Source organism: Mchenga conophoros, linkage group LG4 (genome assembly GCF_057382185.1).
Source record: "Mchenga conophoros isolate Kocher_MC1m ecotype Shallow Benthic linkage group LG4, M_conophoros_male_GT1.1, whole genome shotgun sequence".
NCBI lineage: Eukaryota > Metazoa > Chordata > Actinopteri > Cichliformes > Cichlidae > Mchenga > Mchenga conophoros.
This window is the reverse complement of record NC_140529.1, coordinates 32,131,496-32,156,767: the sequence shown is the minus strand read 5'-3', so window position 1 is coordinate 32,156,767 and position 25,272 is coordinate 32,131,496. Positions and strand designations below refer to the sequence as shown.

At 40.3% G+C, this 25,272-nt stretch overlaps 1 protein-coding gene and 1 long non-coding RNA gene across 3 annotated transcripts; one reads left to right on the top strand and one right to left on the bottom strand.

The window, feature by feature from the left end:
• Nucleotides 1–380: 380 nt before the first annotated feature.
• ppp1r1b (protein phosphatase 1, regulatory (inhibitor) subunit 1B) lies at nt 381–23,410 on the bottom strand. Of its 2 annotated transcripts, none has more exons than XM_085271839.1 (5): nt 22,944–23,410; nt 7,367–7,456; nt 6,260–6,335; nt 4,953–5,090; nt 381–2,442 (listed from the first exon to the last, which is right to left on the bottom strand). In XM_085271839.1, the coding sequence occupies exons 1-5, from the start codon at nt 23,055–23,057 to the stop codon at nt 2,279–2,281; spliced, it is 582 nt and encodes a 193-aa protein (XP_085127965.1). In that variant the 5' UTR covers nt 23,058–23,410; the 3' UTR covers nt 381–2,278. The 2 variants fall into 2 exon arrangements, with proteins under 2 accessions (XP_085127965.1, XP_085127966.1); XM_085271840.1 differs by having other exon boundaries at nt 7,373–7,456.
• On the top strand, nt 11,831–14,006 carry LOC146576516 (uncharacterized). The gene is made up of 2 exons (XR_014892258.1): nt 11,831–12,282; nt 13,586–14,006. It is a non-coding gene; the product is annotated as an uncharacterized LOC146576516 (long non-coding RNA).
• Nucleotides 23,411–25,272: the final 1,862 nt, after the last annotated feature.

Genomic DNA, 25,272 nt, shown 5'->3' with positions numbered 1-25,272 from the left:
GTTGAATTCAGCTATGTCTCCTTGCCTTTCTGCTTTCACAGTCGTTGATTAACCCCATGTGTATAAATAGCCCTACCCTGCTCCTTAGTCTTTGTCATAGTGTCTGTTTTTTTTCCCTACCTATTTTAAGAATCAGTTGAATCACTACTTTAGATTTGGTCTTAACCAAAGGTCTTAATTAACGGTGTGTTTTTGATTTAACCTCTGCCGTCTTGTGTCTGCACCTGGATCCTCTACTTGCAGTTCCTGACAGTCCATAACTGATTCAAGGATAAATTCGATAGAGAGCAGTGAATGTAGGAGGGGTCTAAAAAACATGCAATTAAAAAGATCTAAAAGAATTCCCAAGCAAAAATGTCAGACGTAAGATTTAAGTAAGATTTAGGTTGGATTAAAAGAGAAAGGAAAAATTGTTTATTTCGATATCATATAGTTGCTCACTTCAAAACAACCACATCACATTGAGAAACAACAGAATGGAAAAAAAGAAAAATAAACACAGATTAAGCATTCGTACATGTCTTTCCACGATTGTTTCTTCTGACCTGGGATGAGGAGGGGGGTGGTTATAAAGAAGGAGGGAGGACATTATTGGCTGAAGAGCCTCAGCACACATAACCTGCTCATCCAGTCATCCCACAATTTAGGCAGGTCACAGGTTGAAAAAGTCTCACAAAGTTTTATTTACAAACAGCAGCCTAGATGATAGAAACAGCGAGATTTATTCATCCTGTGGCACAACTAGAAATTTAATCATTAGGTTTGCTTTGTCAGTTAAACAAAGTTGAATTCGTTGCTGAAGGAAGTCTACCAAATGTCAGTCGCACAGTAGTCGTTGTGGTTCATTTGTGTATTTGGATATAGGTAACAGAAGCAGGATAGTGCTAAGCAGTGCTCCCCATAAACTGGATTTTGGATTAGAAAAATATCTCTTTCAACAGACGATTAGGGAATGAGAAAAAGCTAACATTACAAAAGTGTCAGCATACAAAAGGGAGATATCCTAGATTAGAAATGAAAATATTTTTCAATTAATTTTTTAAAATTTCCCCAATAAGTTTCTGAAGAATCCCGTTCAAATGTGCCATGCACAGAGGCAGCAAATGGGTGTTTTTGAAAAATAGGAGGTAGCTTCACAGACTGATTTTAAATTTAGGTTTAAAAGAAAAAAAACAAGGCTAAATGCAGAGTTCATATAATTTCAGATAAAGATTTTTGAACTAAAAGAGTCATACATTGATCTAAGCATGAACAAATTGCAAATTGTTTTAACGTAAACTCAGTGACTACAGCATGACTGTTTGGTAAATGCTGAGCATAAAGAGCAAGAATAAAAGTAGATTATTATATAGAAATGAAATAATTGATGATTTTAATGAAAGCTGAAGACTTCTGTTGTTGTCAGTGACAAATAACACTGGCAACAACCGCCATTCAAGCTTCCAAGAGGCTAAAGATATAATCAATAAGATCAAAGATTTGGCAACATGAAGCTCAGATACAGCAAAATTAAAAGGCTGTTGTTGAAAATGCAGAATATAAATCGCATCAAAACAGAATTTGAATTATGGATTTTAACTTTAAGTAGCCGCAGTAGCACTTTAACCTGTCATTTGTATTTTTTACCACAAGATGGCAGCACACACAAAGAACTAAACACTGAGGGTGCTGTAAATCAAAAAACAAACGATGTAGGCTGTGGTTTCAAAGTAAAATGGAACACGTACCGCACACATTTAAAGACCTTCAAGTGTTTTTACAAAGGGTAATACAGGACAGTTTGTTTTTGTTTGTTTTTTTTAATCAAATGTACCCGAGAAAGATAATGTCAACTTTGTATTCCTTGTGGCCATTTTAGCCTTCTTTGAAGGTCTGGTCTTGCAGGGTTTTTGGTCACGCTGACCTTGGCCCTTCCACTGTCATTATAAACAAAAGGACACCAGAGCCAAAGTAGCATCTGTAGTCTGCTCTGTCAGTAAATCACTCCTCACCTGCTCATAAAGGCTGACTAATACAAAAACTCCCTCTTCGTCCTCGTTTTCAAAACCACCCTTTAGAGGTGAAGTACTACAAGAACCTTTTCTCACATGTTTAAGGTCACGAAAGAATCCATCGCTCAGTTTACTGACAGCTGTCATCTCATCTGTGTATTCAGACTACACACATTTAAAAAGACACACAACCCATTTCTTGATTTTTCTGAGTTCTTCAGATTTTAACCACCATGAGTCTCCCCACATCTTCCCTTCAAACGTTCTCCCCGCGCTATCTTTCTCTCTCAGTTACTCCCACAACTGTTCTCCTCTGTCATGGCTTCAGTTTTGTCCCCCTTCATGTCTTCTTCCTCCTCATCTTCCTCCTGTGCTGGTTGTATCTGCTTGGCCGTCTCTCTCACGCTGGAAAACTTGTCTGACTGCTCAGTGGCAGCTGTCTCTTGGCGATCTGAGGAGGCAAAGACTGGTATCAAAACCAGCAGTAAAAAAAAAATCACAACTACCTTTGCTTATATCTAACTGTAGATACCATTACAATACCATACCATTGTGTCACAAATTTAATAAGGAATGGTAAAGTAAATTCTGGTAAAAGAGATGCCTGCTGGGCAGAAGGACACAAGTACTGACTCTAGAGCTAAAGCTTTTTAAGCAATTTCCTGCTTCAGGTATCTGAATCCCCATGACTTTTGCACTGTTTTGTGCTCTTGGTTAATTAATTTAGTAGTGAGAACATTTTAAAAAGAAGCTTTATAGTTTCACTTTATTTCTTTATTCTTATTCTATGTCTTTTCTAAACTGCAAACTCACTTAGTATTTCAGACGCACTGAAAAGGAGATTGTGTTCATTCCTGAAAATGATGAACAGCTACCTGATGAAATAACTTGAGTTCCTTGGTTTGTCTTCTGTTTGTTATAGGATAGGCCGAGTCCGAACTGTGTCGCTTGACTGAAAGAACAGATGAATTGTCATCAAAAAAGCCCAATCAGTATATTTTAGCATCCTGTTTGGGTACTTTGTGTTTCAGCAGGCTTCCACAAAGGGATTTACCGAGAGAGTCTGTCATCTGGGCCGACAGAGCAATAATTCTGAATGAAATGCCACTGCTCTCGTGTGACTTTATGGGGATTATAAACCTATAATTTGGCATCATAAAACCAAACACACAGCGCACATAAATCTGATTATTATGCAAAATAAGAAAATGCACATATATAAAAAAGTTTAAATCAAAGAGATATGTAGATTTGTTTGTTTTTCTTTTGGCAGAGATTAAAATTTGCACAGATGCACATCCTGGCTGGCCTCTTGCACTGGGATAGGTGTTGGTGACACATCAAGACTTCCAATACATTTGGGTTAAGAGATGGAGGGATAATGTAGCACAAGAGCTGTACCAGCTGCTCAGCACACAAGGGGCTTCCAGATGCTGAAAACCGCAGAGCAATTGTTTACTAAGAAGCACAAAAATGTAATCTTACTGTGGTTTGCTATTTTTCTTTTGTTTGTGCCTGATTTTTCTTTCAGTTATCTTAAACTGCATATAATAGTCCCTCACTAGACACTTTGTTAGTTATACCTTGCTATTACACAGTTGTACCTGCTTTTACCTTCAGAATTGCATTAACTGTTCATGGCATATGTTCAACAAGGTGCTACAAACATTCTTCAAAGACTTCATATGGACATGAAAGCATTACACAGTTAGAAAACAGCTTAAGATAATTTAAGCTTTGTGATATGGTGTGTTATCCTGCTTGATGCAGTACAATGTGGTCATAATGGAAATGGTCAGCAACAATACTTAACTAGGCTGTGGTGTTTAAATGAGGCTTAGTTGGTACTAAGGGCCCCAAAGTGTGCTAAGAAAATCTCCACATCATTACATCACCATCAACAATCTGAGGCCAGAGGTCAGATGGGGCCATAGTTTCATGTTGTTTATGCCAAATTCTCAAACTTACTATCCATATGTTGCAGCAGAAATCAAGAGAGAATGCAGTCTGGGCATTCTCCTCTAACCTCTGGCATCAACAACGTGTTTTCACAGAGAGAACTGTTGCTCGCTTATTTTTTTCTTTTCCACACCATTCTCTGTAAACCCCACAGATGGCTGTGTGGAGAAAATCCCAGGAATTTCCTAAATACTCGGAGCAGCTTCACTCAGAACAACAACCATGTCACATTTAAAGTGACCAAAATAAACGTTGAACTTCAGCTGGTCATCTTGACCATGTCGACATGGCTAAATGTATTGGTTTGCTGCTATGGGTTTGTCTGTCAACGAGTAATTAAACAGGTGTACCCTAAATCTGTGCTGAGATGATTTCCTTATACGGTCATCTAAATCTGTTTGTGGAAGCTAGGTGAAGAAGTCATGTGATGGCTCATGTGATCAATAAAGGATCAACAACCACCTCCAAAGGGGAGAACTCCTATTAGGGAGCGAAAAGCTACAACGGTGTCCTGTATGAGAAAATTTCATCTTGAAATTGCAAATAACTGAAAAACATCATTAGGGAAAATGTACAGAAATGGGAACAACTTGGCTATACATACAAACTAGAAGGAAAAATACACCTTTGGACTAGTTAAAAAGTGATATTTTGTGATTTTCAGTGTATAAGCTTCTCATATGAGATTGTGATTTTAAATCTTAATGTGCAAACTTTTCCAGTTTTTCAAGTTTTTTTGAGCACAATTTTTTCTCCAGTCACTTTGAAATAATTTCCAACTAGCTGCTAATTTAACTGGTGATATCAGAATGCAACCAATCGATTACTGCATGACACTAAACCATTTATCCTAGTAAAAAATCCAATGACCCAACCAAACAAGACCCATAAAATTAACAGCTTTAAGTCCCTCAAAGTGTATTTTGGCTTTGAGAAACAAACATCGCTGTAACAGTGTTGTTACTGTGCTCCCTGACAGTTGAAAGAGAGCCTCCCTCTCACCAGCAGCTTTGGTGGGAGCTGCATCCTCTCCCTCCTCTCCCTTCAAGTAGTCCTCATCCTCCTCCCCTTCACAAGGGTCTTCCAAGGGAGGGTAGACACCTAGTTTCTGCATATGCGCTTCAGCCATCTTCTGCACAGCTACACACAGGTAAACACACACAGGGACAGCCACACAAACACATGGACACAGACACAGGGATAGAGGGATATGTTGTTTTGGTTTCACCACACTTCAACTCTGTCAGTTTTTGTCAAGCCTCACAGGGGTTTTTGAATGCATGCTAGGCAGGCAGAAGGCCAGTTATACACATGCACTGACAGACAGGCAGACAGGCAGGCAGGCAGCTACAAAACGGTATCCCGCACTGATTTTTACAGTAGAGCTTCCGCTGTTGTTTTCTAGCTCTCCTCTCACCCTGTTTTCCCATCTGTTTATTTGCACCCTACTCGACTGCCCACCCTCCCCAGCGCTATCTTTTGGCAATACTGACTCATCCTCTTCTCTCTCTCCGTTCACTCTCTTTAGTGATATTATCTCAGCCACTCTCTCGCTTCCTCTAGGTCACCTTGGCTTCTCTCTCTATCATTTTTTCACACCCTCACTTACACAGTGCGGCAGCAGCACTAAGGCAGGTCAGTTTTTAGCTTGAGATAGGTTATGCAACTAGAAATAATAGAGTTAGTTCTCTCTGAGCTGATAAAGGGCAGATTTGAGATGCAGAACAAGGCTTCCTGGCTCATTATATCCTCACTCGACATGTGGCAGCGCACACCCACAAATCCAAAGTAAAAGAAACCCCACCGACAAACTTACCTTCCTTATTGACCACATGCAACAAAGACACAATAGAAAAATGCACGTCTGTGTTCATGTATGCATTTTAATCACACCTATATGTGTGTGTTCGTGTGCGCCACAGCTGTATACACAACTGACTGTAATCCTGGATGATCCAGACTTTCCTAGACTCTCACTCAGTGTCTCACAGCTGTCACACTCTAATCTCTCCCTTTCTCCCTTTCTCTTTTGGTCACACACAGATATATGGACCCTGCTGCTGAGTGTAATATAAGGGCAGAAGCAAACAGAAACACAACTATGCATATCACACACGCGCATGCAGTGAAAAAAAAAGAAACCCCTTTATTGCATATCCACCCATCTGTCACATGCACCTTTATAAGGCGTTAGAACGCAAGTAAGAAATGCTTGCAGGGAAGCACGGTAAAACAAAGAAAGGATTTAAACACAAGGATGAATCACAACACACACAACCACCACCTGTAACACAAATGCTTGTACCAACCTTTGAGTGATGGCGGCTGATACACATTTGGATTAACTCGTTTTGGTTTGAGGACTCCATTCTCTCCTACAACCCACTGTGAAGAGAAAGAGCGAGCCACTAATCATGACATTCTTCGTCAGTCTGTCCTCAAAGCATCGGCACCTCGGAAGTTTTATTCACTATATTTATTTTATTACATAATTTGAAATTTCAGTTAAAACACCAACTTCCTCATTGGGATCTAAAGTCATAACATGCATGCAAAATATCTCCTACATGACTGATGCAATCTTTTTTTAGTTCTTGTGGTAACTCTGGAGGCCTCTCCTTAGTTATTCAAGTTGTTTTGGGGGAATTTTGGCTTCCAAACACGCCAGAAGCTGATTTGAAGTTTGTAGGTACACACTGGAGAGCAATGACAAACTGTTCCTCTTCATTAGAAGAAACATAACCATGAGGAAAACGGGGGAAAAGCATGCAAATTTAAAATAGCCTTGTTCCAAAACATTAAGAATATAAAGGATGGCATTTTCAAACAGCTATTTACACACTGCAGTTTTTGATGCAAGCATTAACATCTCTAAACCCAAGGTGTCATGTTTTGTCATGATTGTGCCTGCTTATATTATCTTACATTGGCTAGGCATGCAGTATAATTGTTGGATGTCCAGTCTGCAACTCAGTAATGTCAGCACTACATGCTACTACATGCTGGTTTTCCCAAGTTCTCTTAACTCTTCGTGCCATGCTTAATCTTCAGGATCTTCACTAGAATGTGAAAAGTGTTATCGTCAAACCTGCTTACACTGAATTTTACTCAAGCTTTCAGCCTCATCTCACCAACATCAAGTAAACAAGATATTTTTTAACCTTGGTGCTCAAATAGTTTTAAAATTTCAAGGTGAGTTTGAACTGTGGCTAAACACAAACTCAACACACAGGATTCAATGTGTGTGGAGTCATTAAGGAAAATGGATTATTATGTTGTTAGACAGTGAAATAATGGCATGAAGTAAATTATATGTTGTAGGTAAAGTAGTTACGTGGTTAATAGGATTGAAATCTAATGTAGGAGGATGGATGAGAGCACAAAGACACTTATATAAAAAAGTGTTTTGTCTTCACCTTTACCTGATGGGTGGACTGATCATCCTCAGGAGATGACTGGTCGGCTACTCTGAACAGTGTGGCGGGTGTTGGCCTCCGGCGTCGGATCTGCGAACAAACAACACAAATGGCAGCCATAAATAAATGAATAACAAAACTGACTAACACTATATTATTAATAATGCTCAGCACAAAGCCATATCAATCACACGGATCCCTATGTTGACAGTTTATGCTGGTGAAGGGCATTGCTGGGCCCTCAAGGACTTCATTAGTCCTACCTCAGATTTATTTGACAGGTCAGCAGCCAACAGTGACTTTCAGTGTTCAGTACTGGTCACGTCAGAGCACACGCAACAGTCAGGTGCAATAGAAGAATCATTTAGAAACCTCAGATTTTAAAGACAGAGTAAACAAAGAGAATTCTGTGGTGTGAAACAGAAGAAAATTATTCTTTTGACAAAGGCTTTATTTGAAATGAATGTTCTCCTCACATTTACACAAACATGTTTTGGCACCTGTGTGCACCAAACATGCAAATATGAAGTCTCCCAAACAGAGAGTCCATAGAAAAGGGATTAAATGAACCACAGCAATCAGCCGAGACACTCCCATCCACTCGCTCCTTTTCCACTCCGAATGACTGCTTCTTGGAGGCCTAATTCAGGTAGCTGACAGCCTAAAAGCAGAACGGGGCCAGACAAAGTGCAGATCTGAGCTACACCTCTACAGCACGAGCCACTGTATACAGCAAACTCTCTGTTCCTGGGAACAAATGCACAGCTGTGCCCACAGCTCCACAGTATCATGGCCTGTCTGTGGAAATTCACTCACCAGAAGTGCTCAATGTGGCTCATTGACCCAGTGCACAAAACACAGGGCCCTGCATGTATACAGAGACAAAAGTGCATTTAGCTCAGTCAGTCAGTTAGTATATATGAAGCAAATATCGATGGACAATTTGAAACTGAGCTCCTGGAATTCTGGTGCACATAATTGGACAACTTCTAAAACTATTTTTTTAATAAGATTTAATCAGAAAAATAACCAGAATTTTTGATTTGTCTTAAAAGAAATGATTAATTTCCACCTAGACAGGCTTGTTTCTGTGCATGTTTTCCTACTCTTTTTCAGCACAAAACTTGGCAATGACTGAAGTAAATTTACACTGAAGCTCACATTCACAGTCTCTGTTTCCTATGTTGGAACAGACTGTAAACCTTTAAGAAGCAAACAGGAAGTGACTGTTTGATAATCAAAAGATAAGTTTGGGGTGGAGTATTACTTTTCAGAGTATTTTTCCCTTGCTAAGCAGAACGTGTCGGGGCCTTTATAGAGAAAATGTACGTGCACAGCTCAGATCTTTGGCTCACATTTTCTACAAATCTACACAATTCCCAAATGCATAAAATAAAATGGAAAAAATAAATGGAAAAATGTTTTAAAAATATATAAAACACATTTTAAAAAGGTAAAAGCAGTGGTATTAGTCAGGCAAATCAGGTGCTGAAAGATGTCCTCTGTGGAGCAAGCCAACCTTGCCCATGACATGAACCTATGTGCTGCTGTTTACTATATCACATAACATCGCAGGAATATAGTTAAGTAGTCTGGCTCCATACGGAGAGTTGTGTTTGTGTTTGTTTCTTTTCTGTCGTGTGCGTCATCACAACGAGGCGCATGTTGCCAAAGCAGAGGCTTCCACGGCCCACGTGGTGGAAATCTGCCTCTGTCAAATTCAAAGACATGGAGTAATCAAGCATGGATTTCACCCTTATTTATATCACCAGACACACATTTTAATCTCATCACGCAACTTCAGGCTTTCCTGCTTCCCCTGGATCTCTCACACTATCTGTCTTTCTCTCATTCTCCTCTCATTTCCTCCTTGCTCGATCCGTTGCTTCCTCTATCCTGTTTACTTCCACATCCATCCTGATTTTCATTCCTTGACAGTGACATTAACTTCATCCACTGTTCGCCTCTCCTTTTCAACACCAGTCTGTCATAACCAGACTCATATTAGTGTGTTTTTGTTTGCTGGTTTGTCAACCGTTTCCTTTTTTGTCATTAGATGTGTAAGAGGAAAACATCCACAGAGCATCCTTTGACCCCACCTCCGCTTTCCCTGTGTCTCCCCTGGTTAGGTGTGGAGGCCTGGGGCTTCATGTTGATAAGAACCCTGCTGGCTCTGCCTGCATGACACCTGCTAACTGCCTTGCAGGGCAGCCTGAGGTGCTTCAAACCGAGAGCCACAAGAGACAGAGAGAAAATACCAGATGTTGACATGACCAAGCCTGTGCCCGAGTCCTGGGGACGTAAGCGAGGACTGTATTCAAGTCCAGCAGATTATTGGTATGCTTGTGTATTTGTGTGATATATTTATTAGATTATACTGAGATTGGAGGGCCAGCAGGAAGGTATACGGATGGTTCTGCAAACAGATTCTTGGTTATTAACTGTAATTACTTGATTATTCAATTAGCTGCTTGTTAATTTTTGACTGCCATATCAATCTTTATACAAAAATACCAACAACAAAAAAGGATTGGAAAGTAGATCATTAGTAGTGGATATTTTCAGATTTTCTGTTTTTTAAGACATATTTAAAGTAAGCCATTAGAATATCTTGGGAGACTGCAATGGATGTTTCCACTACTTTGTTATATTTTGTTAGTTCCCACTCCTGTTTTTTGGTTTCTTTACTGTGATGTGAGCTTATGTTTACAAAAGAGAAAGGCCAAGCCAAAGAGAAAGGTGTATTATATTATTATATTTTCTAAACTCCAGATCAGGATCCCCAAAGTTTTAACCTCAATAACTGTCCCTGAAAGAGGCAGCTCCTTCAAGAAAAGATTTGCTCAAATGGTGATTAAGGTAGGAATGATGAGATAAACAGGATATGTCTTGATGCACACTCAATAAAATGACTAAATGGGATAACTTCACTGCTCTGTGACTTCACTGTGAAGCATAATATGATGATCTAGTTACCAGTAACTGCTCTCGTGCTCAGCGTGCATGTGTTTGTGTGTGTGTGTAAATGGTTGTTATCCAAGGGCTCGTCATCTAAACACTCAGCATGGTGGTCTCATGAAATGTCACGACACAACAGAAGACCTCCTATAGCATGAGGCACAGTTTGCAATGCATGTAATGAAAAAAAATCACAGTGTTTATAAACATTTGTCACATTTACGTACACAAAGTGATGCCGACAGTGGTGGCGGTGGTGACCTGCTGTTGTTTTGTGATGCCGGCAATGCATAAGCATACATATTGACTCTAGTAATTTTCCAACCTTAAAACCCACTCCACTCTGAGTTACATAATATCATATGTGACTTCCTCATTTATGGCAACACTAGGGCAAAGCATGTGAGATTACTCCAGCGCTTTATCCCTCTATCCCCTCCCTTCACTGCTTTTCTAAACCCCCTGCCCCCAATCTCCTCAACACTCCACCACTGGCAGCAATTGTTTTTGTACCAAGATCAGTCAAGCTGCAATGGACTTTCACTCAGGGACTCTAAGCAGGCGTCTGCAGTGGCATTTCAGCAGCTCCACAGGTGTATGCCTGCAGGCTTCCCCTAAGAGCCAGCAGCACCCCACTAGGTTTCACAAAGAGCTTTGTCTCAATAAAAATACTGGCTCATAGATCATAGCGTATAAAGGTGTTTCAGTTTATCTGAAGCTGAATTTGATTAATGTCCTGCAAATGCACTGTGTGGCAGATACAAACAGAAGGCTAAACGTAATTATTTGTACCGGTGTTTCTATAAGCTGTTTTCAAATATGAACTCAGGATAATGTCAAGAGAATGAAGTCAGACTATCACCCAGCAGTTACCCTTTCTCATACAGCCATGTTCTCACAATTTAAATAATTTTATTTGGTTTATGCAAACCTGAATAGACTGTGCGTGAGCTAGCACACAGCGTAACCACTTCCTCTTTGAAGTGACCTTTTCTTTAAAAAAAAAAGCACTTTTCTCACATAGTATTGAGGAGATAAGGAGGTTACAGCTAAAGCTGTGCTCTTACATGAAGTGTACCTGTGCAACAGATTTTTTTTCATGTGTATATAAATAACCTTGCCAAGTTTAACAGGATACAAAGCACTATAGTACCCAGGTGTAACGCCAATATAGTACTGAGTCACTGATAAGTGTTGACTTTGCATGTTTTTGAATGAGTTCAAATATGTGTGTGTTAGCTCAGCACTCTCCTCCATTGCAGTCTGGATGCAGATGGGCTGATATGGGTCTGCTCCCCAAAGACCATCCTCTAAGCTGGTGCTCTTGTGGCTGGGTCTATAAAAAGCAGTTTCAGTAGGACAGCATAAACTAGATCACAGGAGTCCCTGTGGGATAAAACCGAAAGGTTCTAAAACTCTGCACCAGTGCTAATAGTCGGGTATCCCGAGAGGAGTCTGCTGTGCAGATCTGGCCCCAATATGGGCAGAAATCTGTGCCATCAGAAACTGAATTTGAATAAGTTCAATTTGAATTTGAATTGCTCAGATTGAATCTGAATTGTAACTTGAATAAATGCTTTTGAAAACTGAATTTGAATTAGTCTAATTTGAAATTGAATTTATGGTTTGAAAATGATCATCACTAAATTGAAATTGAATTTTATATTTTGAAAATGAATTGATTTGCTTTGAAACTGCATTTTATCCTTTAAAAATTCAGCTCTCGAATAATTTCAGTTTCACTTCTCACCATTCAGTTTCAGTTCTACAATTCAATTTCAGTTCCAAAATTCAGTTTTTTGGAACTTACATCCGGTTCCGGTTCAAGCGCAGATTAATAGAACTACGTTTTACTAGCGGACCGAAAGTGTTACCGACGGGAATCTACAGCATCTTGAGCTGAATTAAGACTTCAGAAGTCATTCGTCATGTCGAATGACCAGCGGATAAACTCTCAGGTTGGTAATAAATGTATTACATGTATAAGAACAAGCGTCATGTTAACAAAAGATAGCCATACAGTAACTGTTATGCTTATTGTAGCTGTTAGCTAAAAACGGTAATTTAGCGTAGTTTGCCCTGAATTCAGCTTTGACAAACAAATATGATCGACTGTTTCTAGTAGAATTCCAAAGTTGTCATCTTGGACCCTCTCAGAGTACCCCCTCTGTATGCTTGCAGAGACCCCTACAGTAGGGAAACATGCAAAACGGTGCCCAAACCTTTGTATTTTAGCTTTATTTATGTCTTATGCTGGGCAGACACTGTGCGATTTTTTTCAGTCGCACGATTCAGCTCCTGCTCAAACTGTACGATTGACTCGCAGGGGTTAGAAGTTCGTAGGTCACGATGCAGGGTCTCACACTATACGGCCCGATGCTCTGATGCGACCCGAGTGCTCACACTGTGCGTCCATAAAATGAAGGTTATAAGAGAAATTCTGTTGCTCGCTCTCCCTCTCTGTCTTTCACTCACACAGACACACCACCACCATCAACTTTGCTAAATTTCTAATGAAAAACATTGATCAGGCAGCTGTGATTGAGCAGCAGTGTAGATCCAACTATTTTCACGGTTGTTGTGGTCGTGATAATTTTGTTAGGCCACATCGAAAAGGTTCGGGTGAGCTTGCCATAGTTCTACAAGTTGTGCCTCCATCGCTTGTGTCCAGATCACACGCTGCACTGCCGTGCTGCGCCGTCTTTTTCGCTGACATTTGTGTTTGCGCGTGCGCAGTGTGAGAAGCTGCGGTGACACCCTCACGACCAAACGATTGATGATCGGGAGCTGGTCGTGAGGTGTTAATCGCTTCTCGTTACCCCACGTATACTACACGATGCACGACGCACGATGAAGGCCAAAATCGGGCCGATCGCCAAAACGGTCGCACGACTCAAAAATCGGCTCAAAATGGGCCAAAAATCGCACCGTGTAAGCCCAGCATAACACAGCATCCCAACTCTTTAGCTAACTTAATAACTTTAGCTAAAGTGAATAGTTAGTCTAATTCATTAGTGCAGCATTACTGGATCACCTCTGTTTGAAGTGATATAATATGATATACAACTATCACTGAAACAGCAAACTTTGTAAATAAGCAAACAACACTTCTCATTCTCTAAAGGTTTGGCCACAGCTGTAGATTACACTATCAGTGCTTGTTCACTCTTGACAATAATAACATTTCTAAATTTACTTTGTGCATTTACAGGTAAACAATATCTAATATTTTATCTAAATGACTACTTTGTCTTTAAAAAGGGTGAAGAGCCTGAGGCCGGTGACAGTCCAGTTCTACTCTAAGTACATCCTTACAGTGGCTCACAGGACAAGGCCACATTCCTGTCCTGCCAGAAGAGAAGAGAAACTTCAGAGTCTTCATGCAGTTCAACCACACCTGTCATATTCCATATGACAGGGGTCTCAAACTCCAGTCCTCAACGGTCAAAGTGTCATGCAACTTTTCCATGCCCTCGAGGACTGGAGTTTGAGACCCCTGCCGTATGGTGTTCATGCTGTTTTCTACCCCACAGTTACAGCATGTCTGACTGCCTGTTCAGCATATGCAAAAATATATGATGAGTTTAAGCATGTGATGACTAAGGCCTTCCATTATGGTGTTTGTCATCACATGTCACAGACATCTGGATGATCATTTGGAATAAACAAAAACTAAAAACTTGTTACTTCATCTTTTATCTTTATTATTATTATTGTTCTTATTTTACACTTTTCATTGTTAGGCATTAGGTTTATTTGTAGTAGTCCTTTCCAACGTCTTTCCCTCTTCCATGTTACTGTGGCAGCTTGTCAGCATCTATTTGGGGTTGGGAGTGGAACAGAAAGTAAAGAAATCCAAAGTGCCATTAAAACCAGCAGAGGTTCTTATATTTCAGAAGAAGGGATTCATTCAAAAGAAATGACCTCAACGCCATATTTTATTTAGGAACCCTTGAGAGCACTTTGCAAAATAACACATTCTTATAATTTCACCCTCAGATGAGCCAAGCTACGACTGTCAGGGAAGGTGATGTAGGTACAGAGCATATGAGAGTGGTTAAGTTAATGTCTCTTGTCTAGATGAAGGCACAAGAGGGATCAATGGCAAGGCGTAGAGATTCAGTATCTTGAGTCTTCAGTGGACACTCCATTTCTGGCACAAAACACCTGTAAAAGATGGTCGATTTAGGAGGTGACCCGACAACTTCAGCCTGTCAAACATAGTAATGGAGCAGTGTGTTTAAAAAAAAATTATTAATTAAGCATGCACTCAGTACCCTAAGAATTATTATGGTAGTTAAACACAGTGATAGTTGTATATCACATTATATCACTTCAAACAGAGGTGATCCAGTAATGCTGCACTAATGAATTAGACTAACTATTCACTTTAGCTAAAGTTATTAAGTTAGCTAAAGAGTTGGATGCTGTGTAAGACATAAATAAAGCTAAAATACAAAGGTTTGGACACCGTTTTGCATGTTTCCCTACTGTAGGGGTCTCTGCAAGCATACAGAGGGGGTACTCTGAGAGGGTCCAAGATGACAACTTTGGAATTCTACTAGAAACAGTCGATCATATTTGTTTGTCAAAGCTGAATTCAGGGCAAACTACGCTAAATTACCGTTTTTAGCTAACAGCTACAATAAGCATAACAGTTACTGTACGGCTATCTTTTGTTAACATGACACTTGTTCTTATACATGTAATACATTTATTACCAACCTGAGAGTTTATCCGCTGGTCATTCGACATGACGAATGACTTTTTATTATCTTTAGCAAGTTTTTACACGACCCTATCATACAACCTTAAATGTATCTGTAAAAATATTAGCTTCCCTTTCTCTTGGTCATATTTGATGTTCAGCTGAATATAAAGTCTGAAGGGCAACTAATTTAAACAAAGCCATGATGTTGCCCTTTTCTCTCAGTCATGCCCCTGGAGATAGCCTCTTAAAAACAAATGGAAGAACCCCATGTGGTGCTCTAAGTGCAGTCTGGCAATTTGAAGTCAATAATACAGTAAGGTGAAAAATGATCCCTTTTGTGTGTGTGTGTGTGTGTGTGTGTGTGTGTGTGTGTGTGTGTATGTGTGCATGTGTTTTTTTGACTATTTTATCATTTCTGCCATAAAGATTTAATGTGTGATTTTTTTTTATCTATGTTATTCTTTATGCAAGAACTGTGCATAACGTTTTGTCTGTGAGGATATTTACACTGGATTTCTTCCTTTCTGTCTTTTTTCTTTAATTCTTATTTATTAAGATTTACTATTTAAAATTACTAGCAGATAATGCTGGCGGGCTTTAAAAAGGTTGCACTGAGAAACACCCGCTTGTTGAGTTTCCAGCTGTTTCAAGGGGGGTCAAGGACAAGGCTACGCAAATTTCAACCCCAGCTGCAGCTCTGTCAGATCGGTGAATTCCCATAAGTCAGAGAGGCTGCTGCATATTGCTTCTCAGCATTCACATAACACTTTTGCAATGACCTTTGGCCCCACCACCGGCTAACTGGATAAACAGATGGGCAGCAGATAGCATCTGGAGGGGTTCTCCAATGACCCTCAAATAGAAAATGTAATTACCCTGCACCCACTGGCAGAATTACATCATACTCAGACAACCATCCACTCGCCCCACTCTTTCTTCTCTCTCTCACAGTGCCCCCCCAGCATTTATGTAATTAGCTGCTGATAACTGCTGGCTTGTTGTTCCAGAGACTGCTGGTTTACCATCACAGTACAAATACTGCGCCACTGGCTGATGAGTGTCAGGAAGCCCCCTGCCAGGCCACAACCCACAACTGGGAAGGTGCCAATCAAAGCTTTCATAGAGAAAGTAACATTGCCAACAGCCTACAATCACAGGAAAATTCCACTTTTGTTCATGCACTCATATTCAGATGTGTCATAGTATGTAGCTGACAGCCTATTGACCTCTGCAGTTGCAGAGGTCAATAGGCTGGCACAAATGGAGGGCAGAGCAGCTATAGTTACTCATCTGCAAAGTCACGTGTAACCACCCGTGATAAATGACATAGAAGTTACTGAAAAGGTTACCAACAATCCTATTTTATTATTCCTATTCCTACTATAATCTCAGTAAAAATGATATTACTGTGAAATATAACAGCATTTCCTTACCCATGTGCCCCATTTATTTTGTTGTTTCTTTTTGCTTTTATCGTACTATGACAGCTTGAAAACTACAACCAGGTGGCATCTGGAGGAGCTCTACAGTGCTACTTCAAATAATTTTCTATAATCTATGTTTCTCAAAGAAAACCTATTGTATTATACCACAAAAATGTGCAGAAGCTTGCTCTAAATATTTACTTCCTTAAAGTAACCCATTTACCGGAATTGAACTCTATCTACACAGAACAGCATGTTACAAAAGAGACATTACAAAATATTAGTTTCCATTTCCAGCAGACTATCTCCTGTCATCTTTCTGCATATCCTTTCTTTTAGCTTTAGGGGTTTCCTTCTAAATGCACCGAAGATAACTGAGAGCTTGAACATGTACAAAGCTTATTAGGTTGCAGGGAGATAAATGCTGGGAAAAAAAATGTCTCAGTTACTGCCCTGAAAATCGGAGATTACAACTCATAGAGCAGCAATAACAAAATGCTATGTCTTCTCTGTGTTGATGAAACAGGGATTGGTACCAATCCTATTTGTTTTGATTCATGCTTCAGTGGTCCCCTGAATATGCTTATATCAGTGTGACTGTCCTGGGACTCCAGCTACAAAGCAACTGACCCTGAAAGCAAAATCAGGAGGGGTGGAAAGCCAGCTAAAAGGTGCAGTGCAGGGTTCAGATCCTGACAACCGCTGATCATCCCACAGATCCTGTCTATCTCTTATCCCCCACCCTCGATTTCTGTCCCTGCTGCTGCCCGACTGTTGCCCTTATAATCCTATCCCTCAATTTTCATCACAAATGTGGCCACTGTTTTGCTGTACTGGGCAGGGTTAAAAGACATCCTTGCACAGTGCATTGTGATTTCTCTGCTACAGCTAGACAAGAATTTGGATATGTGTTTGGAAATGCACGAATGCACATTAGGGGAATGCACTAGTCTGTATCTTTTCACTCCCTGGCCACAGCCCGACACTGATTAAAGATGATCCCTGAAGCGAAAAATTAGTGACTGGATTGGAACATGGCACTGGCAGACAGTGGGGGATTTATCGACCAAAATGTTGAAAGTCTAAGGGAGTGTGCCGCAATACTACAAGCATGCAACTTCCATTATGAGTTTTACATGCATGAGCTGCCGAGGGCATTATGGCATATTTTGAACTCACTATGTACTGTGTAATCAGGTGGCAAATCACTCTACCCATAGTCAATATTTACACTTTTTAAGTGTTTGTACATTACACAGGTCTACAGCACAGGAGCCAAGAGGAGGTGATAAATTGTTTGGGTTATATCATCATTAAGAGAGCATGATTTTCAGAATAACACAGTAATGGCTTTCTTACACAGAAGCTGTACTGTTTTGCTTTTTTATGTTTTTGTTTGGAGAAAAAAAAAAAGCAGAAAAAGCATAAATAATTAAATAAAAATTTGGACAAAACTGCTATAAACAGATAGAGGCCATGAATAATATGTTGGCCTCCAGAGTCATTAACTACTCAAAATGCCCCAACTGTCAAAAACAGGGAGGAACACATACATACGTAACCCCTAGTAGACAGAAGCCCATTGATTGTGTCCACACTGCAATTATAATGTGTGGTTTCAGCAAAGCAATTCATCTTTCTTTTTTCTTTTCAAAATAATTTCTTAACCAATTAGTTTTTTGCCACCACAAATATCATTAAATTGCTTCGGGCAGGCAGCCTGGAGAGGAACCAGCCTGCGTCACTGGGAAGAGTGAGTAAAACCAACACAGTGGCATTCCTGGCTTTCCACATGCAGGGAAAGATCACTGCACCCTCTTGTCCAGTCCCAGCATGCTTTGTGGCATCCAGCAAGATGTTCTTTCTGGGAGCGCATGTTGACAGTCCCCTAGACAGCAAACACTCACTGCACCAAAGGTCACTGTTTGATGTTTAACCCAGAGAGTGGACTGGGAAGAATGAGGGGAGGACTGGAGGGCCGATAGGTGTTGGCTTTGCTAGGGAGGATGAGGAATTGTATGAAGATCATCATCAGGGAACTGTGAGTGAAAATCATGCCCTCAATAACACCCTTGACGTTTAATATAGATTAATATGGACTGGATTACTGTTAGAAGCCTTTCGCCAAATGCCCTTTCCAGGCCTTTGTTATTCCCTTTCATGTTGTCACTTCAACTGGTCAGCATGAGCTAACAGGACCAGGCTGAGTGAAGAAAGAGGAGAGCACAGAGATATGTATCTGCTTGTTGAGGCGGCAGAGAGGCAGACTTGAAGGGAATCAGTGATGCTGTGCCATGACGTTAATCTCTGTCCATTATGCACATTACCTTACATCATTTACAAAGCACGGAGGATTGGTGCCTTTGTGGAGTGGCATTAGTGATGGTAAACACAGCCATGTGCTCTCTCTGTTATGTTTCAGGGTCAATCCTGACCGCTTAATGTGAAGAATATTCTAAAATAATGACTTTTAAAAGTTGTGTATTTTTAGAGCATATAAAGGAGATCGTGCCTGTTCTCCGATGTGGTGCTGGTACGTAATCTAGAACAGATTGAGATCCGTTGATTAACATTAAAAAAAAGACTGGCCCCAAAAGCTGGTACCAGCGCAACATCACAAAACTGCTGGGGCTAAAGTGAGGAGCTACCATGAGAAATTAAGTAATCATTTGCAGAAGCAGCCTGCAGATGTATTTAGATTGAAATGTGGGAGGAAGGTGGAGTACCTAGAGATAACACACACAAACAAGAGGAGAACATGCAAACACCACACAGTCTAGATTCAAACCTAAGACTGTGCTTATGCTTTTAATGTGTCCTCAATACACAAATATATTTTTATGGTATTCAATCACATTAAAATCCAACACATGTAGATTCAAAGATTCTGCCCCCCAGGATTTTCTTCCCAACTTCTGCAGTACATAATGTTTGATTCTCAAATCAGTCCAACAGTAAAATGGACTGGTTCTTATATAGCACTCTTTCTCACCCTTTCACACACACGCATTAATAAAAGCACCTTTTCCTATGCTTAAAAGGTTTTATCCTAGCATTCCCACAGTCACACTCCAATGGATGCAATAGGGTAGTTCCAAAAAGATACCAAAGCAGAACTGGTGATGGTAGCACCAGCACTGAGTATCAATGTCAGGAGGTTAAAGATGGAAGGGGTGGAATTAGAAAGTCTGGATGACACATAGAAATGACTTAATTTATCTGAGTGATCTGAAAAATACAGGTTAAACGTTTATATCAATAAAATAATTTTTCAGTGCAGTGCCACAAACAAAATTTCATGAACCTTCAACATACTGAAGAAGAAACAACTAATTAGTGTCTGAAAATGTGACAAAATAAAACCAAGACAATCTGCATGCAAACTGGGTCAACTAGGGACGGTTTTATGTTAGTGTTATTTGACTTCTATTTATAATGGCTCTTGCAGATGCAAAAACATTCCTCTGGAGTAAACAAGCAGGTGAGAAATGTTCAAAAAAAAATCATCTTACACCTTTAAAGGATTTCCAAAACCTGCTATATTCTCCCAAAATGTGTAACATTTCCATGCGTGGGAGGCTTGGAACCGTCACCAAAGAGCATTCACACACATTTACCTCCAAAAAATGAAATTCTACCTATGTAAACAACCTATCACATATACAGAACTATCCATTAAAGTTGACCTTTTAGATGCCAACTGTGGGGGTGCTTTCAATGACATAGTTGGACAGCTTGTCACCATAGTAACAAGGCAGTTCAGTCAATAGTGGTTTTGGGGTTTAAATGCCATTGCAACAAACAGTAAGATGTTACCGGTTGTGTAACAAGTTCCAAAGAATAGTATTGCAACTCATTAGCAAAGTCGGACTAGTGGGCGACAGTAATTGTTATGGGAGGGGAAGGGAATTAAACGAGTGTCGTTAACTGTTACCCCTGCCCACCCACATGTCCCTGGAGAATCCCATCCACCACTGGTAGATGCTATCTGCTTTTAAACACACATAAACACGCATTCTCTCCTGAATGCCCTCTCTGTTTCTCATACTCCCCACCAGCTCATTTGCTTCCTTGTTCTAACTATCAGCATCCATCCATTTGCATGCACAGTAAATAAAACCACCGACCCCAGGCTTTCTAATTCTATGCCTCTGAAACGGTTGTATGGGGAAAGCCATTTGAGAATTTATTCCACATCACACAACACTTTCTACCCACTAGTCCGCTCTTTGGCCTTGCCAGAACTGGTTCAAGATTTCATTGCACTAATTTGTCATTTACAAAAAATGTACAAGTCAGCTAGCAGCACTTCTAACCAACTTGTTTGAAACAGAATCCATATCAGTGGCACTAAAGCATCAAAAAGGTTTTATGTTGCTGATGCACAAATGGCATAATGCTGAAAATCTTGGTACTTAAGTAGTTCTAATAATAATAATTAGATTAACATGTTAGAAAATTTGCAGATCACTAGTTAACTATTACTTAGTTTAAGAGTTACAAATTCAGCCCACCTGGGCATCACTAGTAACAGATGGACTCTTGGAGCTAACGTAAGCTGTTTATGAAAGAAGGACATAACCACTATGGCATTGCTCATTGGTTTTTGAGGTCTGTTTTGAAACTGCAAACTGAGTATTTAGCAAACTTTCCTCTTAGCTTTTGAATAACAGCTTTGTTGAGTGAACAGTATACTTGACTGAGAAACTGACACACTGCAGGCTCTAATGGTAGCAACCTTTTCATGAAGTAGCCATGACGTAAAACATATGCTGTTTATTATCTATTTATCGCCAAATACAGCCATAATTTACAAAATGATCATCATGCTGTATTAAATAAGACTTCAAGCTAGAGATTTAGACCATAAACTTTAAGCCACTTAACTACTGGCTTTTCATACCCAGAAGCTACGTCCATCCTCTATATACAGCTTGTGCTTGCTGAAAAGGTAACTAAAGAGTTTTTGTTTAACTAGTACACCAAAATCCTGAACTAGTGAGAACAAATCTCCAACTAGTACAGACAAAGACCAAATTAGAAGGGGGAAATAAATTAGAAGCCTGACATGGAAGCTTGACTGAAAAGATGTGGTAGTATTAATATGACGTAGAAGTTTCAACCCACATTCCCTATTTGAAGGTGAAGCCCAGGGTTTGGCTGGGAGAATAAAGCCAGCAAATAACCCTAAAAATACGTGATTGTACTTTGAATATTGAGCAATAAAATAAGGATTTTTTTTTTTTTTTAAATGAGGGCGTAGCCCACATATGCCAGATTGGTATCCTGTGGTTTCTTGGAAGAGGTGATAAGGATCATAGCATGGTGGCAGGGCATAAGGGAGAAAGAGAATTAGAGGGGAAGGAGGACAGCACGTGTTTATATTTATTTTTAAGTAAAAGTCTTATGAAGTGCTGTGAAAATTTTCCATTTTAAAAATGTATCCTGTAGCAGAGATACATGAGAACATGAGATAAGACAAAAAACATGGAGGAAATTCAGCACAATCTCCAAATAAACTCGTGAAAGTTAAGTGCAATCAGCCAGGGTAATGACAAAGTGTTATCAGAGATCACTGTTCTTTATTAAAAGCCTCTATTTTGCAAGCAGTGAAACAGGGGCAGACACTATGGGAGCTGACCCCAGACAGGTAAAGATCAGGCTTTGTATCTTTGTCTCTTTCCCTTCCTTCATATAGAACATCTCACACTTGTCCTCCCAACCTTTCTCTCATCAAGCCCTCATGAGAAATGAGTCACTGTCCTCGATCATTCTAAGATAGTTTCTACTTTGGCCCACTTATCCCAGATCTAAAATAAGAGCCACCGACATTAGCGCCAAAAGGAGAGATCTCAGTTGTCCCATGAAAAATGAGCATAAAAACTTCCACAGAAAAATGCAGGCATTGCTGAGTCGGTGATAAGATAGCGCTGTGGTAAAAGAGGACTAAAGGATATTACTAGCAAAAGCTTATCTCAAAGGTCAGAGAAGGTGCCAAACAGCCAAGGACTAAAATATGTTTTTTACAAACAAAATGTCACAGAAGGAGCAAAGCTGGCGTGAAACAGAAGATAATGACTTTTGTATCAATGTCACAGTTTTAAACAGGTCAGGATGACATGAGGCAGCAACAAGGCACTAATCTCAAGAGGAAACCAAAACGAAGAGAGGGAAATGTCATCAAAATTTCTCAACAGTGTCTAACACAGCAATCAAATTTATCTTTCTATTGCAAAGCTGTCAAAGTGACACAAAGCAGAGAGAAAACTTGCAGAGAGAAGATGCTGTGAAGAGAGAAATTTTGCCATTGCATGTACAGAATCCAACAAACAATGTGGCCTCTGTATTTGTATGAGGGAATGGTATTTGGATGGGAAACTACCAAAGAGAAATTCATCTGTTAAACTCCAATAGTGAATATTCAGAAACACAAACAGAACTTGTCCTTATGGGCCATACAGTAACCTGACCAGCGCCTGCTCACCATCTCCACTTGCCGTGGATCCAGGTTGGTGGGTGCATTGGCTGGCACAGCAAACTGGATCTTCTTCCTCTCCTTGGGCTCCCCCTCGACCTCGGGTGACACAGAGGGCTCCATGGCTCTGGATCCTGGAGGTCTGACTCCCAGCAGAGAGGAGAGGAAGCAGCTGGAAATCTCTATAACCTCCAAGAGGAACCTCCCACTCCTGGGTAGTCCCAGTCCTGAAGACTTTTCTTCTTTCTCTTGCTTCACTCCTTCACAATCTCTCTCTATTTCTACCTCTCTTAGAAAAAGTGAAAAGACTTTTTTTCACCTCTTTTGCTCTCCTGCAGCTGCTAAAATCCCCCTACACCTCTCTGGGTTTCACTCTTTCCCTGTTTGCAGTCCCTTTAAACCTGTGCAGCAGGAGTGAATGAGGCATGTCCTTAGATCTGGCTGTGAGGGAGCGAAGTGGGTGGATAGAGAGTGGAGGGGAGGGGCCAGTGACCAAAAGAAGGTGGAGATATTCAGGGAGAGGGAGGAGTCACAGTAAATGGGGAGGAGGGAAAAGAAGACGTGACAAGGGGTGGAGGGTGGGCAACGCTTTTTTCTACCTATTTAAGCTGAAGTTGATTTGTAATCAGAAAAAAATAGTAATCTCATCACATCAGCTGAGCCTCTTTTGGCCTCTATATGTGAGAGATTTATGATGGGAGATGAGGGTGGCAGGGAGTGCAAGGAGAGATAAACAAGAGGAGAGTGATACGTGCCGTATGCAGGAGGAATGTACAGAGGGATCCTGCTGCTAAGCCGATGCCACCGACATTACTGGATTTACAGGCGGTGTTGTATGTAATGCTATGACCATATGACTGATAGCAGTCAGGGAAAGTACCACGATTGTCAGAGAGAAATACTCAGGATGTCCTTCTGTCAAAAGCTTGATTGGATCTCAGTGAAAAAAACAAGTAAATGTATGCCAAATAAGATAAAACTTATCACAACCTTGGCTTGTATGATTTAGAGTGAATGGGACATAGTGATCTTTAGATGACAAACATGGAGAAGATACAAGTGAGAATGAGAGAGGGGGAAGACATTGTGGTGACATACAGGGAAAAGAGGACAGCGTCAGTGTTATTTTCAGGGCCTTGCTGTTATTTCACTCACATGGCAGAGGGATTTGGACAGTGGAGAGGAGTGGATTTGGCCTCAGGACAGAGTTGGGCTTTGGCATAGGCTGGAATGAAGGAGTCAGCTATAGTGTTGGTGATAGTGGAGGAGGAATAGGAAGTGCACAAGGGGCTGGAGGGACTTTGTGGCCATAACAAAGAAGGTCAAGGTATATATGGCACTTGGGGACTGCATCTACAGAGTCTGAAAGAAAAAGAGTAAACTGAGTGTTTATCCTGCTGGTAAGAACAAAATGAACTTGCCAGAATGCATATTGCATTTTCAAGGGTTTGCCTGAGTGTTGGACCCTGCTACAAAGCCACTTCTGTTCAAAGCAAAGCACCACCTCCACATGCCTGCAAGATGCAACTCATTAGTGGATTATTATCTTCATCTGCTACATGAAGTCCCAAAAGGTCGCGATTTGAGGTTTATGAAAAAATAGAGTACATACAGATTGTCTCAGATGTTGCTGAGTGCTTCTGAAGAAATTTCAGTAATGCACTGCTATTTGATTTTGTTCCAGAGTGGTTGCATAACTTGTAGTGTGTTCAGGGGGATTGCACAATTGTATTTATTTATTTATTTTATAAAGACTGTGTAAAAGGGTCTGTGTAAATGTCTAGTTTACTACAAGGTACAGATTCCAACTTTTAATGAATCCAGAGATTGAGTAGTTCAAATCGACAATGAGGCAATGATCAAACAGAGATTTTTCTTTATGCTTAAAAGATAGCCCCATTGCAGAGTGACATGAAGCATACTTTATATATCAGGGAGGTTTACTAGAGCTTGAAAGGCACATTTGACCAAATGTAATAAATACAGGTGCACTTCAGTGCCTTTGTTCTCGTCATAGCAAATAAGACACAGATTTGGGACTCAACTTGGTCTCTGTACAAATATGAAGGAATGCTTTGCAGGCATTCCTCAGAACTATAATATTGCCATTACAGGAAAGCTCTAATTAGCCTCTGTCAGATCAATACCATTAGTAACAGCAAGACAAAGAGGCCTCTCTTTTGTGCAGTGCCTGAAAACCTACAAGTGAAGTCGTTTTAAATGTTTTGTTTCACTTCATTTACATCCTCCTTTTTCTCATGCTACACTGCTAAAAAGAGTTAAAAGATAGGTAAAAGAGGCACAACCTTTAAAGAAGTCCAGCTACTGTAACTGAGTA